A 16,103-nucleotide genomic window follows, 5' to 3' on the forward strand; every position below is an offset into this window, starting at 1 on the left:
AGTAACAGTTTAAATATCACTCGTTTGCTTGATTTAATTAAAAACGTTTATATAAACTTTTAAAAATATATTTATTAATTTATTGTAAGAACAGACCTGGAAGAGTAAAATATTCTATTGTTCAGGTAAGAGCTGTAATTCTGTATTTTAATTATCATAATTTCTCTCTGTGATAATTTCATAGTTCGCATATAAGTTTAGTTTGAGTCTTCAGTATTTCATCATGAATTCAGTTTGTCACAAATTACACAGAGCTCTAGCATTCAACTCTTATTTATTGTTAAACATTCAGGAGGTAAATAATAGCAGGATGTGTCACCTTTATCTGTCTGTCAATCATGTAAAAGATCATTTTAAATAAAAATATTAAATACTTGATTCCCCTCATCCAAATAATTTCACTCACATTCTGTGAAACAGGCCTATAGTGAGAATTCAATCAGTTTTAGACAGACATAAAGATAATATTAATATACGGCGGTTCATATGATATCGAAAATTGTATTGAATATAGATACTTTACAAGATAGAAACTCCAGTATCGTGACAACACTAGTGTAGGGGCCACAAATTACTGAACATTTTCAAGGGGTGTCGTGACTGAATAAAGGTCGAGAAACACTGCTGTATGAAACATGAAAAGAGAATGAATTTATAGAGCAGTGCATCTAAAGACACCGATGTTTAAGAGGAAATAATCTGCTTTCTTTTCTTAATTTCCCATATGTTACTTGTGAATAATCCCTGTTTAGAGACGTAATGTAATTCTCTAATGCTGTTTTATCTATGTCCAGTGAATCTTATAATTAACTAAGGAAAGAAAATGACAACATCAGCTGTTGAAGAGAAAAACCAAGAAGGGTCAAACAAACCTCAACCTGCAGATGGCGCTATTGCTGCAGAAGATTCAAGATCAGCGCAAATTATTCAGACTAAAAACTGGTTAAAGTCGTTTAAAGCATTTTAAAGTAAAATGAACATCACACAATAAACTGTGCAGTTTGGGTAAATGTTTTTTTAGATGTCTACACATTTGCATACCTTTGTCTCTCCCAGAAACATTACATTCTTGTAAATGAAATATTAAATTGTGCTCTATTTAAGTTAATTCAAGCTGACATACACAAGAACTAATGCTGGTAGTAAGTTTATGGGGAAACATGATAACTTATAATATCAAGTGGTAAATCTATTTTCATCATTTAACATTTATAGTATTTTGCATAATTTTCTCCTTTCCTCTAATCGCTCATCTAAAAAATATTTTTGTGACATGATGAATGAATATTATTTTTTTATTAGGTGAAAAGCATGTTATCAAAATAAAAAAAAGCTCAAATAATAAAAACAAATACTAAAACCTGAATTTTGCACAACATGAAACCTTTCATTTAAAAACATTTAAAATAACATAAAAACATAAAACACTGAATCTTTAGTAGCAAAAAAACAGTATCTCCAGTAACTAATATGATTTGATTATCAGAGGCAGTGGGTGTGGTCAGTGAGTCATGGCTCCTCCCTCTTTATTTGACTCCTCCTCCACATCATCATAGTCTATTAAAAACAAAAGCAAATTCATATTTTTATTGTTATAAATGCACAAGAATTAGTTTAAATGAGCAACATAACAAATAAAAATAGAAATAGGCTATAGAAATGTAACAATAACAGACCTAACAGGTTTCTCTCATCTTCATCGCTGTTCTTCACATCATCATACTCCTCCTGATCTCCCTCTGATACACATGTGAAATAAAACCTCACATTGTGATTTTAATACAGCTTGTGTCACTGATGATGTCATTGATCTATTTCCTTCACAAACCCTAATTTTATTTATAATTTAGTTTTTAAGTAAAATAATTTAAAGTAATTAAGGCTATCCTCAATGGTGTAATAACTTTAACCAAATTCTCAGATCTAGATATTAATAATAGCCTACAGCCTTACAAAATCCTCAACTCTGTGAATTCCCTTTTTTGATAAACACTTTAATAACAATTTTATAAGAAATTCCTTTAATGTCGGATCCAATCCTCAATGTGAATCAAAACATCTTAAACCTTATTGTATATCTTGTCACAGCATTTGGACATTAACATATAAATATGTTCTAATAAAGAAAAAAATTATTCATAGGATGTTCTCCTGTAAATGCTTCCATTAGTAGATATATTCATACTGTCTGTGATAAATGTATTTATACATCAATTGAAGATTTTGATCATTTTGATATTTTTTTATTGCTCTATTTTTTTGGATTGACTTTAAATTGAACAAAACTTTTAATTTAGAACCTTATTACATTTTACTTTGTTTTCTGAAAAACAAAATTGCACAATTAACCTTTTAATTATTTTGGCAAAGTTTTGTATTCATAAGACAAAAATAACTCAAAATACCTTTTGTAATACTGATCTCACAATATACTTTGAAACCCTTTCGAACATGAGATCACTTTTTGAATTCTAATTATATCCATTATATCCGTGATTATATCCATATATGGAGTTATGTTTATCATGTCAGATGATCGCTTATGGCTTATAATGTACAACATGATACCGTATTTTCCTCTCTTGGATTGTATATTTCATGGAGAAATGTTATTGATGAGGATTTAATATACTTTGACTGTCTTTTATGTATCAATTGGCGTTTATTATTGTAAATATGCCGAACTATTTTCATTATCCTTTATTATATTTCTTGTGCTCCAGACTTATGTCTCTACTGCCTGTAACTGATCTCTACCTGTGAAATACCTGTACCTCTGCGGCTTATTTTTATCAATACATCCTCTAAACCTGATGACCTTCTCCTCTTCCTTATATAAAGTTGTGCTCTGACCGGCTTCACTCATATAATTATAATTAAATCAGATCCTGGCAGTCAAAAGTCTCTCCAACAGTTAGATTTACTCCTGATGAAGTCATGATGATTCATTAATGGTAGAAACATGTTCAATATTAGTGGATGATGATAAAATACAGTTCTGTGTGACTCACCTGTTACACCTGGAATGCTCTGTCCATTAATGATGACATCATCATAATGCTCCGGTGTGTCCACTACATAAACATGAAGATATAAACAGAACAAATTATACATCATCATATCAGAACTGAGCATCATTTCAGAGGTATTATGTTAAACACACACAAACAAAAGAAGAATAAAAAGTAAAAACACCTTTTTTAATATTAAAGTTCTGTCCACTCGTCATGACATCATCATAACTCTCAGGTGTGTCTTCTACAAATTGAACATGAGAAACACATACAAAATATAATTTATATATATTTTTAATATATATACACAGATTTTATATAATTTAAATATTTCATATCCTATTATATAATATCAGAGCGACACCTGTCTCACGATCTGGTTTCAGTCCATCAGTGATGACATCATCATAGTATCCCGGTGTGATTTCCTTCATCATCTCTTCTGCATCAAAACATGTTTATATTTTGAGTGTTTTTAATATTTTGGGAAACAAAATTGAAATGCTGTTGCAGGTCTTGAGACCATTCAGATTTTTTAATAATCTGATAATGAATCATGTGATCAATTACTGACCTTTCAGGCCATTGGTGACATCATCATAATACACAGTCTTGAACTCTTTTTCTAATTAGAGAAAAGTTTTAGTATTGTGAACAATTGAAACATTCAAACACATTTCATTTAGTGGTAAAATATGTGAAATACATTTGATCTATTTTTTAGAGTTTGTAAATCAAATAATTTATTTTAGGTGTTGTTTTGAATATACTTCAGCTCTCTAACCTGAGAGAAGCTCATCAGCATCTTCATACCCAGAATGCAGTTCTTCAGAGATGAGACTCCCTGTTAAAGGAGCAGAACAGTCAGAAACATTTTCATCATTACAAACAGACTGAATCCTCATTTCCTTTGGATCAGAAAGCATTTTGTTACTGAAAACACAACACAAATATTAATTACTTACATTTTAAAAGCATTAGAGGCAGAAATCTCATGTTTTAGAGGCCTATTAGTAAACACACATGTATCCTCACATGAACCCATTCCTCACTGCCTTCCAGAAATACACACAGGAAGAGACAAACACACACACACACACACATACACACCTGCAGCTACATGTACAAACCTAAAAACCCTTCCTTATTACTCCTAAAATACACACAGGAAGAAACACACACACACACACACACACCTGCAGCTCTGTGGTTTTCTGCAGGAGGTTTAACAGGACTAATAATAGATGAACATCAAGTGTCTGACAGACTCTCTTATTAATTCATCATATTAAATAAGATTCAGGGCTCATGTCTCACCCCTCTGAGTGAAGTGATTGTGTCTGTGATGAATCTCCTCATAAACGGCCTCAGTCGTGCTCCTGTGTCTCCTCTTAGAGAGAGCTGTGAGTGTAGAGAGACAAACCTGCTGTCAGTTCACAACACATGACTGATCACACACTGAATAAGACACAATATGACAGTCTCTGGATCTCTCCTACCTCTCCTCATCACTCTGTTCTGCTGAATCAGTATAAGCAGTGGCACTAAGAGCAGGAAGAGCACAACTCCCAGTACAATCACAAGCACAGAGAGAGACGGAGGAGTTTGTGGAGGAGAGACTGATGTTGAGCTCACTGTCTGAGAAACTGCAGGAGAAGATGGTGATGGTGTGGCAGGAGTAGAGGACACTGACAAATCTGTCGAAAAAGACACAAACACATTAAAAATCAAATAAAAGCAAATGATTGGTTTAAATACCTAAATATTATTAGCACTAAAATGATGTAAAAATGACTAATACTGGTCAGTGTTTTTCTGTGACCTGCACAGGTGAGTCCAGCGTGATCTTTGTTGGAGCAGTCAGTGTGGTTCTTCAGGGAGAGAGGACAGTCCCACAGGTGAATCTCATTCCCTCTGCACTCGACTCTGTTCAGCCACACAACACCTTCACCAGCACCAAAGACTGAATTCCCATCAGCCCTCAGTGCTGCTCCACAACCCAGCTGTCTGCAGACCACCTGAGCATCGCTGATGTCCCACAGATCATCACAGACTGAGCCCCACACAGCGTTATGATACACCTCCAGCCTCCCAGAGCACCGGCCCTCCCCTCCACTCAGTCTGAGAGGAACATGATCTAAATCACACACATCAACATTACTGACCAGATTCAGCACATTTACAACAAAACATACTGAAACTGGAGCTGGAGGCCTTTAAAGCTGTGATTAATTTTGAATGTGGAATAAAAAATAATTTAGTGCACAAACAAAAATTAAAATAAGGAAGTATAAGCTTATGGTAAACTTACTTGAACACTGTCTCTGGTGTGGAGATGATGAGGTAGAACATGTCAGACGACTCTGAGGAGATTCATGATTCTCCTTCTCTGAAATTTTAAAGTTTCAAAACTGTTTCACTGAACAGAATATTAGACATCATAAATAATATTTAACCTAACATGATCATGTCAAACTAAATCAGTTAAATATCATCTTACTTGAGCAGGTGATCTTGGCCACTTCATCTTCATCACAGTCATTCAGTCCCCAGGGTGAAGATGGACACTGCCATAGAGTGGAATCATGACGTCGACAATTAAGTTTATCAAGCCAATTATGAGACTTCAGTCCCTCTGAATTACTGGGTTCACTGGCAGATCTTCCACAGTTCAGCTCTTGACAGATCAGACTCGCTGTGTCTCTGTCCATCTGGTTCCAGCACACATTACCCCAGGATCCATTGTAGAAAACCTCCACATTCCCTTCACAGCCCTCAGTTAACCTGATCTCTTTAAACTCTAGAAAGACAAAGATGAGAATCAATGTCAACTCTCATGTGACTTAAGTCAGTTCATTTGGGATGGAAATAAAAGAAATTGATGACTGAATCAACTGATGGTTCTTTTAGTGCTTTTACAGAATAAATATCTGGAAAAACAAAATTCAAATCAATTTCCAAAGGATGATCTAATTTTAATAATAAATATATTTAAAACATTTACTGTAAAACAATTCATGCAAAGAGTGTTTACACAGACTTTTTTTAGTAATTTTTTCAGTCTTTTTAAATGCAATTTAATGTAATACTCAATTTTGAACAAAAAAATGTGGAAAAAAATATTTAATTGATTAATATTTATAGAATGCTACTAGGGGTGTGACGAGATCTCGTGGCACGAGATCTCGCGAGACTAAACTATGACGAGATTTCTCGTCGAGGCGAAAAGTAGTCTCGTGATGTTGCCATGACAGAGTGTTAGGATGATTAGGAAAGAATATGCCACCGCTACGTTTACATTTTGCCTCCACTGTCGTTTTGCTTTGTATTTAAATAAAAAAAAACATTTAATTCAGTTGGATAACGGTCGCCGCCGCTCCATATTTACAGAGTACGCGCGACCGTTTAAAAGTGAAAGTAAACGCGCGCGCGCATTCAAACGTGATTTCAATACCCCGCATTTTGAAAGCGGCTCACTGATGAATACAGATATCTCTCAATATGAAAGCTATTTTAGGCTGGGCAGTGTAGTTGTAACCATCTCTCAGCTCTGTATCAAAGAAAACTTGGTCTTATTTGATCTTTGAATATTGAGAGAGTGCGATTGCACTTATTGTAAAGTGTTACCATAAAAATGAATAACAGTTCTCTCTTCTTTCTTCTTCTTATTTACTAGTACAAACAATAAGGTTTCATTTGTTAACATTAGTTAATGCACTGTGAACTATCATGAACTAACAATGAATGACTATTTTTATCAACTAACAAAGATTAATAAATACTGTAGCAAAAATATTGCTTGTTGTTAGTTGATGTTGGTTAATACATTAATGTTAATAAATGAGACCTTATTGTAAAGTGTTACCATTTTTATTTATACTGTTTTTATTTCTGTGATCAGATTGTGGAGAGGAGTTCAGTTAGGAGGTCAAAAGCTGTAGAAACTCATAATTCATGTACAGTAAAGAGACTGAAATCATACAGGAGGGAAGTCAGTCAGTTGAGTTAGTGGCAAAACCTTTTACATTACTTGAGTATTGTTGTCTTTTACTGCATATGATAATTCAGTCTCAGAAAGCAGAACTGAAATGACATTCATTACAAAATGATTAGTTAAACATTTCAAATACACCTGCAGAATATTTTTTCTAGTCATGTATTTCGCCATCTTGCCTCGTCTCGTGAACTCAATCTCGAGTCTCGTCTCGTCTCGTGAGATACTGGTCTCGTCACACCCCTAAATGCTACTGACCAAATGCACAATATGTACACTACTGTGCAAAAGTCTCAGACATGTCAGTATTTTAACCCCCCCAAAATGGTTTTGAGCCAGTTATTTATACCTTTTGCTGTGTTGTGTCAGTAGAAAATATCAGTTTACATTTCCAAACATTCCTTTCGCATTGAATTGTAATAAACCTGTGAGATTTTTACTTTCGAAAGTAATGTCATCAATAGATTTTATTTATCAATTAACTTCTATTAACTAAATCAAATAGATATTTAGTGTGACCATTTAAAACCCCTTTTGTCCTAGGTACACTTGCACATAGTTTCAGGGGTTAAAGCGTCTTGGAGATGTTGCCGCAGTTCTTCTGGATTTAGTCTGTCTCTGTTTTTTCTGTTTCTTCAAGTAATCACAGACTCGATAATGGTGAGATCAGATCTCCATGTGGAGCACCGGCTGTTGTCAGACTCTTTGTGCATATAAAAATCTCACTGGATTAATGCAATTAATGGCAAAAGGAATGTTTGGAAAAGTAAACTGATATTTCCTACTGACACACTACAGCAAAAGATATAAATAACTGGCTTAAAATCCATTTTTGTTGGGTGAAAATACTGACATGCCACAGCACTGTATATTAAGCTACATTTTGTTGTACGAGCAGCATCCAGTCAGTAACTTTTTCAGTCGGTCAGTTGGTTCTAAGCTGTATGTTTTTGATTCACTGAACAGAATTGACTGTTTTGTTCAGGAATCACTACACTAGTTATGCTGTATGCTTTTGATTCACTAAAGGGCCAAAACATTAAAGTCATTCATTTGGCAATCAGACTACATTAGTCACGCTATAAGTTTCATCCTGTATTCAGTATTGTTGTGTTACTGTACCGATAAGAAAGTACTTCAGTAAACTCTGTCATAGTATTTTAATACAGTACTCCATCCACACCAAAAAGTACATGTGAAAGAACTGGTTGGTTCTAATATTTTCAAAATATTTTCTGAATAAGAACCTATTCTCAGTTTCCAACACTGCTGTTAATGTGCATAATAGTATACTGGATATTGTCAGTCACATACATAGGTTATTGAAATGTTATTATTTAAATTATTCTTTACCATCTACCTGAGCACACGACTCCTACATCCTCCTTGTGTTGACAGTCATGTTTTCCCCAGCCTGGAGAAGAGCAGCTCCACAGGGACGTCTCATTCCCCTCACACTCCACCTCATCCAGCCATATGGGTCCAGAACCAGGACCAAACCAGGCTGGTACCTGCTGGTTACTGAGGGCCACTCCACACTGCAGCTGTCTGCACACCACATGGGCATCTTTAATATCCCAGGAGTCATCACACACTGTCCCCCATGAGCCGCTGTGAAAAACCTCCAGCCTCCCTGCACAGTCTCCCCCAGAACCCACCAGCCTGATGGACCCGTGACCTGATATTCAGAGAAAGAGAAACACATTAGTGATCACTAACAACTGAAGAATCTGCCCAGATGTTGCTCTTCTCACCAAGGCAGGTGATTGACAGCTGTTGTGTGGAGCTGCAGTTGAGAGTTTGTGGAGAGCTGCAGTTCCCCAGATGAGCTTCACTCCCAGAGCACTGGAAGCCCGTCACACACTCATGACTGTGTTCAGGACTGGATGAAGAGGAGCCGGAGAAGTTCAGCACAGAGCCACAGCCCAGCTGTCTGCATACCACAGAGGATTCAGTGAGACTCCAGGAGTCCAGCAGAACTCTCCTCCAGACCTGATGGATGGAAACTTCCACCTCCCCCTCACACTGTCTCTCTCCAGACAACCGCACCAGACCATCATGAACAGCCAGAGAGGAATCTGATTGAAGGATGTGACACTTTATTAAGATATTGTAAGGTAATTTATAACATTTATTTCAATAAAATCCCCTCACTAGAGCAGATGACTCCAACATCTCGTTTATGAGAACATTCAGCTCGACTCCATGAAGAGATGGAACATTCTGAGAGTTTTGTTTCATTCCCGTCACAATCAAACACATCAGCCCAGATTTCACCACTTCCCTCTCCAAACCAGTCTGATCCCACAACAGACACAGCAATCCCACAATTCAGCTGTCTACAGAGGACACTGGCAGCTCTCATATCCCAGCATGCATCACACACTGTGCCCCATTTACTGAAGTACTGATGCTCAACTCGACCAGAACAGATGTCAGGACCATTGGCCAGTCTGAGATCAGTGTAACCTGGACAAAGAACTGACAGCTTATTTAAACAGTATGAAACTAGAGTCAGGATTATTAAATAATAAACAGCAGTATGTAATTTATTAAAAGAAATGCCAAATCTTTATACTCAACCAGAACAAATCACTCCAACATCATTGTCATGGGAACAGCTGTGTTTCTGTGAAGATAATCGTGAACAGTCGTGTATCTGAGCTTCATTTCCTCTACACTGAATCTCCTCTGACCAAACTCGACCCTTTCCTTTTCCAAAAGCAGCTTCTCCCAGCACCTGTACAGGAATCCCACAGTCCAGCTCTCTACACACAACCTCTGCATCCTGCTGGTCAAAGGCAGCGTCACACACTGAACCCCAGGTGTTTCCATAAATCACCTCCACTCTCCCAGAGCACCGGTGAGACCCGTCCATGAGTCGAAGTCTTTGCTCTGAGTTTTTTAATTATAAGTACAGACATTTCATTAAACATCTCTACTCAACTAAAGCAGTAGAGAGAAATGTCTTTAAATTTTGACATTCTGTATTACATTTTTATCTTCCATCTGTAATTTAATAGTCTTCATTAAATAAACAACATAAATCACATTGGTAAATCAGACTGTCTGTAAGTAATAATAAAGACATGAAATATTTAATGGCAATTTTATCTAACATTATTAGAAATTAAGGAATGAGGAGGAATATGTTATTATGAACAAAATAATTAAACAGATTGTCTGCTTCATAAGATTGACACTGATGCAGTTTGTCCCTGAATACAGAAACATTATATTGCTTGAGTGAAAATTATGAAAGAGTGATGTGATAAAAAGATGAGGGGAATCTTACCTGAACACACGACACCAGCATCTTGTTTATGATTACAGTTCTGTGCCAATTGGCTATATGAACTGCAGTCTTTCAGTGCAGTCTCTGATCCACTACATTGTAAATAAGCCATTGAAATTGGTCCTGATCCTTGTCCAAAGTGAGCATTATATTTTGCTTCTACAGCTGTCCCACAGTCCAGCTCTCTACACACCACTGCAGCATCAGCAATATCCCAGTAATACTGACACACTGTTCCCCACTGACCATCATGAAGAACCTCCACTCGTCCAGCACAGGGATTATTGCCATTCACTAACCGCACATTCACACTGTCTACACATGAGAGAGAGGGAGACAATTAAATACAACAAACATAGTATGTAAGTGTAATATTACATGTAAATGATTTCAGCTCATATTAAGGAATAAAGTTCCTAAGTACTTACCAGAGGTGGTGAGTTTTACCATATAGCACAGAAACATCAGAATCAGACAACTCTCCATCTTCTCCTTCTGCTCGACACACACTAATTCATCAAATCAGATGAAACACAAGTTTCTCCTTCTGCTCCCTCAAACACACTGAAGAAACTGGCTCCTGTCAGTCCCCTAAAGAGAGAGAGACTCTCACAGCTGCCAATGACACTCACTGTTACCTTATTAGACACAACAGAGGAAATCATCAAACACAATCAGTGACAAATCAGAAAGCAGCATTTTTATTTTCTCCATATATATCAATAAAGTGTGAGCGCTGATGAGCGGGACTCCTCCTCCAGCGTGAAGAGACACTTCACTGAGGACAGACTCGTGTCAGTCATATGTCAGCGTGGAGATAAAGTCACACTAAACTTAAAGAGATTGATAGAGAAACACTGCAGGTTATATTCAGCATCAAAGCCTGGATCTGCACACACAACATACAACACTGATGACTGTTTCTGTAAGTCTGATCACTTCAAACACTTGTAACTTAGTAGAAGTAGAACTTTTTCATGAATAATCTTAAAAAATGTAACATTTTAATCTTATTTTTTCTGGATAAATTATGCTATACATGGATTTTACTGCTTTGTTCTTTTATTCTAAAATAACATTTGATTACACCATAATATAAACTATAGTTTTGCTAAGCTATTCAGATGTATTTTTATTAAATAAATTAAATATTATCTACATAAATAAGTAAACCTTAGAGAATAATAAACAACAGCAATAAACATGTTTAATACTGCAATGCTGTATTTGTCCAGCAGATGGCAGTAAAGCACCTCTTATTGAAGACTACAAGGGTCTGTCCCTGTGTTGAGCATGAAGGAGTGTGAACATGTTTCAGGACAAATCAATGATTTTCTTCTCTTACAGCAACATTTATAAGTAACTTGTTTCATGTAGAGCTCATTTTCACTGCACGTTAATTTACACTATCTGTTGTAACAGACTATAGTCTATGCACAGAGGGACAGAATGTAATCTTTAGCAAGAGTGATTTTAATATCAAGTTTTTCACTGACAAACTTTAAATTTGCCCTGTAATCTTGAATATTTGTTATAAGAAGAAAAATGGAAACATTTAGTATTAGCCTACATAACAACAACAACAAAACTCATTTTAGATGCAGGTTTGCTCCTCATAATAGTAAAATATATTCTGACCATAAAAAAAGTTTCACCAATGAACAGAATAAAAAAACTAAGATGTGTTTCAAGTATCGAGGACGCGCAGCGTCTGTCACCATAGAAACATCATGTTGTGACTGCGAGCTGAACAAGCTCCTCCTCCTCTGTGAACGCGCACTCTGCTCGCGCGCTCTCTCAGTAGAGCATGTAAACCAGAGTAACGCGGTCGAAGAGGGGGGAAAAAAAATCAAATTTTAATACTACAAACAAAATTGGATAATATATTAGAAAGGCAGAAGGAGCGTATATTAGGTCAAGAGCTAGGTGGATTGAAGAGGGAGAGAAGAGTAAAAAGAAGGCAAGCCAAAAATGCTATATTGTCATTGATAATTGAAAATGCAGAAACTTCTGAACCTAGATTAATGAGTAATGAAATCTTTAAGTTTTATAAGGATCTGTGTTCGTCCAATTTTTCTCAAGCAGATTGTAATTTGTTTTTTGAAAGAGTACAACAGTCTATTCTATGGAAGCCCGTTTCCGCCACTAAAAAAAAAAAAAAAAACGCCACTAAAAAAAAAAAAAAAAAAAAAAGCCACTAAAAAAAAAAAAAAAAAGATTAATTGCGACTTTTTATCTCAGAATTGCGAGTTATAAAGTCAGAATTCTGAGATATAAAGTCGCAATTGCGTGATAAAAAGTCAGAATTCTGACTTTTTTTCTCGCAATTAACTGATGGTCAGTATCTCTGTCTGTAACAGCGCATCCAACGATAGACGTGCTGCCGTGAAGTCTGAAGCTGTTGGATGTATTAAAATGTGCCACTTCAGCTTTGTCTGATTTATTGCGCCTCCGCCACAGCTGATTCTTCTTCTTCTTATGATTATTATGATATTGTTATTATCGTGTAAAATTCATTAGTGTATCCATTCTGTTAAAAACAACTTTTATTGTCCAAATACCTCGACTGTAATTTGCAGAATTGCATGATTCTATTTCTACCCTTGAGTTGCAAAGTTAATGAAACATGATAGGTATTGGTTGTTTTAGTATTAAGCCCACTAGATGGCAGTAAAAGCTGTTTTTTCTCCTTGAAACGCTGTGTACAAGGTTACCGTGGAAACATTATATATGCATATTCCTGCGTAATGCATATGTCCGGAGACAAATCTATATGTGTCTCCTCCAGTAAATTCAATATTTCTTTATTGGTAAATCGGCGCTAGAAATAATCCTTTATGATGTCCTCTATTTAATGTATAATAATAACAAAGCAGCAATCCTGATGGTCAGTCGCAATGAAAGGAAACGCAAGCAAAGTAAGAACTGTGAGAAATAACGTTTCACAGTAGTGAGAAAAAGTCAGAATTCTGAGATATAAAGTCGCAATTGCGAGAAATAAAGTCAGAATTCTGACTTTATATCACGCAATTGCGACTTTATATCTCAGAATTCTGACTTTATAACTCGCAATTGCGACTTTTTATCTCAGAATTCTGACTTTATAACTCGCAATTGCGACTTTATATCTCAGAATTCTGACTTTATATCACGCAATTGCGACTTTATATCTCAGAATTCTGACTTTATAACTCGCAATTGCGACTTTTTATCTCAGAATTCTGACTTTATAACTCGCAATTGCGACTTTATATCTCAGAATTCTGACTTTATAACTCGCAATTGCGACTTTATATCTCAGAATTCTGACTTTATAACTCGCAATTGCGACTTTATATCTCAGAATTCTGACTTTATAACTCGCAATTGCGACTTTATATCTCAGAATTCTGACTTTATAACTCGCAATTGCGACTTTATATCTCAGAATTCTGACTTTATATCACGCAATTGCGACTTTATATCTCAGAATTCTGACTTTTTATCACGCAATTGCGACTTTATATCTCAGAATTCTGACTTTATAACTCGCAATTGCGACTTTTTATCTCAGAATTCTGACTTTATAACTCGCAATTGCGACTTTTTATCTCAGAATTCTGACTTTATAACTCGCAATTGCGACTTTATATCTCAGAATTCTGACTTTATAACTCGCAATTGCGACTTTATATCTCAGAATTCTGACTTTATAACTCGCAATTGCGACTTTATATCTCAGAATTCTGACTTTATAACTCGCAATTGCGACTTTATATCTCAGAATTCTGACTTTTTATCACGCAATTGCGACTTTATATCTCAGAATTCTGACTTTATAACTCGCAATTCTGAGATAAAAAGTCGCAATTAATCTTTTTTTTTTTTTTTTTAGGGGCTTTTTTTTTTTTTTTTTTTTAGTGGCGTTTTTTTTTTTTTTTTTTTTAGTGGCGGAAACGGGCTTCCATACTATTCCTCATATTGTGAATTTAAAAAATGTGTGAAGATTTGCAGATAGAAGAATTAGATTTAGCTGTGAAAAACCTCAAATTAAATATGTGGCGGAGGGGAATATGCCACCGCCTTGTGGGGGGAATATTAAACACTTTACTAAGGAAGACTGAGTGAGCAACAGGATCTAGGTCCTCCCACCCAATGCTTTTAGTCTTTGTACAACTAAACTGTTAGTTGTGTGTGTGATGCCTATCGTGTTGCAATATATAATGCTCAAGATGTGGTGAGGTGGGCTTCAGGATTTATTGGTTACACGGCAGCCACCTGAAGTGTGTGTATGCAAAAACTCAGAAAGTAAGTGTTTTTGTCGTCTACAAAATCCACCCTCCCCAGATCTAACAGGACAGGTAAGACGCCCCCACTCCTTAGTGTAAGTGATTCAAAATTAACAACAGTTTCAGCTTAACAAAATATTTATTTACTAACTGAATAGTAATTGTTTTCTTAATTGTTATTGTTCTTTGTTTCTTTGTTTTCACAGGAGATAAACAAATTTCAAGTTCAATCAAATTTCAATTTCAATCAATAAAAAAACAAATAAAGAAAATGAAAATCAACAAACTTGTGTCAATTTCAGTTCAATATCAAATAACAAACAATAATCAGTGTCCCTTTTTAAACACTCTGAAAATGTTCACATATATTCAAGTTAACACACATTTTCAAGTAAAGTTCACTTTTAAGTTCACTTGAATTCAAAATTCACTTAAATTCACCCCGATTCAGCACGAAAAGTTCAAAAATCCAATTCAAAAATCCAGGGCAAAAAAATGGAAAAGTTATACTCTGTCCATTCCTGAATTCACGAATCAAAAAGTTCAAGAATGTGCACAGAAGAAAGTCTATGAATCCCTTTGCAGGTAAATTCACTATTCACAATTCCAATAATGATAATTGTGCGATTCAACAGTTCAGTTCTGTTCACTCACGGAAAGAAAACGATGGTTTGCTTACCAGAGTTCAGAAGAAAACGAAGAAAATAATGTACATCACCACTCTTAGTTCGTGGACGAGGTGTTGAATGGTGTCCAACGGATGGCAGGGTAATGTCTCTTCACTCAATAACCCACAGCGATTGTACCCGCGATCCTGACGACAGCAGCTTGATCCAACGAGGCCGCAATCCCAGCTGATGGAAGCGTATTGAGAAGACGAACACACGGCCTTATCCGACGTCTCAACGAACCCTTTTCACACGATCCGTAGCAGCGTTCACTGTTTCAAGTTCGTTTGAACAAATGAAACAAAAACTGTATTTAAACTCAAAGAAAACGCGAGGGTATTCAACTCCTACAGCGAATCACTTGTCAACTGTTAGTAGGCCTTTTCAGCTTCACGCACACACATAGACACGACGGAAAACTTGTTGCGTCATGATCTATAACAAACTCGTTAACGTGAACAGAGACTTGAAAATAACATCATGCGTCTGTAATGCGTGTCACGGGTCTAAACATAACTTTGACACTAAAAACTACCCGAAATATCAACACATTTTTCATCAGTGCGTCACAGCTCATTTTACCGTCTCACCGTTCTCTCTTCACTCTTCGCGCGCATGTAATGGCGACGCCCAGGGCAAAAATCAAAATAAAAGTCTCTATCAAATAAAATTATGTAGATCCCCTACATTCCCCCTACTAAACCCTGCCATACCATCGGACTTCCATTCAGCAACTCAGTCCCTGAAAAATAAAGAACAGAGAATAGCAGGTAAAAATTCTTTCACAGTGTAAAACATCAGTACAACCATGAAAAGGTTCAAAGTTACTCAACTTGGATATTTGAAATACATTTACAATAAACG

General features: G+C 35.9%; 1 protein-coding gene across 1 annotated transcript in view; it reads right to left on the reverse strand.

Annotated features, from left to right (window-relative positions):
* Positions 1-1,501: 1,501 nt before the first annotated feature.
* Positions 1,502-16,103, reverse strand: part of LOC137024532 (deleted in malignant brain tumors 1 protein-like) — a 102,680-nt gene continuing 88,078 nt past the window's right edge. The window contains 16 exon segments of the mRNA XM_067392197.1: positions 1,502-1,557; positions 1,677-1,739; positions 3,012-3,074; positions 3,388-3,456; positions 3,589-3,639; positions 3,799-3,858; positions 4,332-4,415; positions 4,514-4,711; positions 4,837-5,151; positions 5,326-5,403; positions 5,515-5,814; positions 8,369-8,686; positions 8,724-9,086; positions 9,163-9,477; positions 9,598-9,894; positions 10,301-10,618. Of these exon segments, the coding sequence (XP_067248298.1) occupies positions 1,502-1,557; positions 1,677-1,739; positions 3,012-3,074; positions 3,388-3,456; positions 3,589-3,639; positions 3,799-3,858; positions 4,332-4,415; positions 4,514-4,711; positions 4,837-5,151; positions 5,326-5,403; positions 5,515-5,814; positions 8,369-8,686; positions 8,724-9,086; positions 9,163-9,477; positions 9,598-9,894; positions 10,301-10,618 (2,948 nt within the window).

The sequence above is a fragment of the Chanodichthys erythropterus genome, chromosome 8 (assembly GCF_024489055.1).
Source record: "Chanodichthys erythropterus isolate Z2021 chromosome 8, ASM2448905v1, whole genome shotgun sequence".
Lineage (NCBI taxonomy): Eukaryota > Metazoa > Chordata > Actinopteri > Cypriniformes > Xenocyprididae > Chanodichthys > Chanodichthys erythropterus.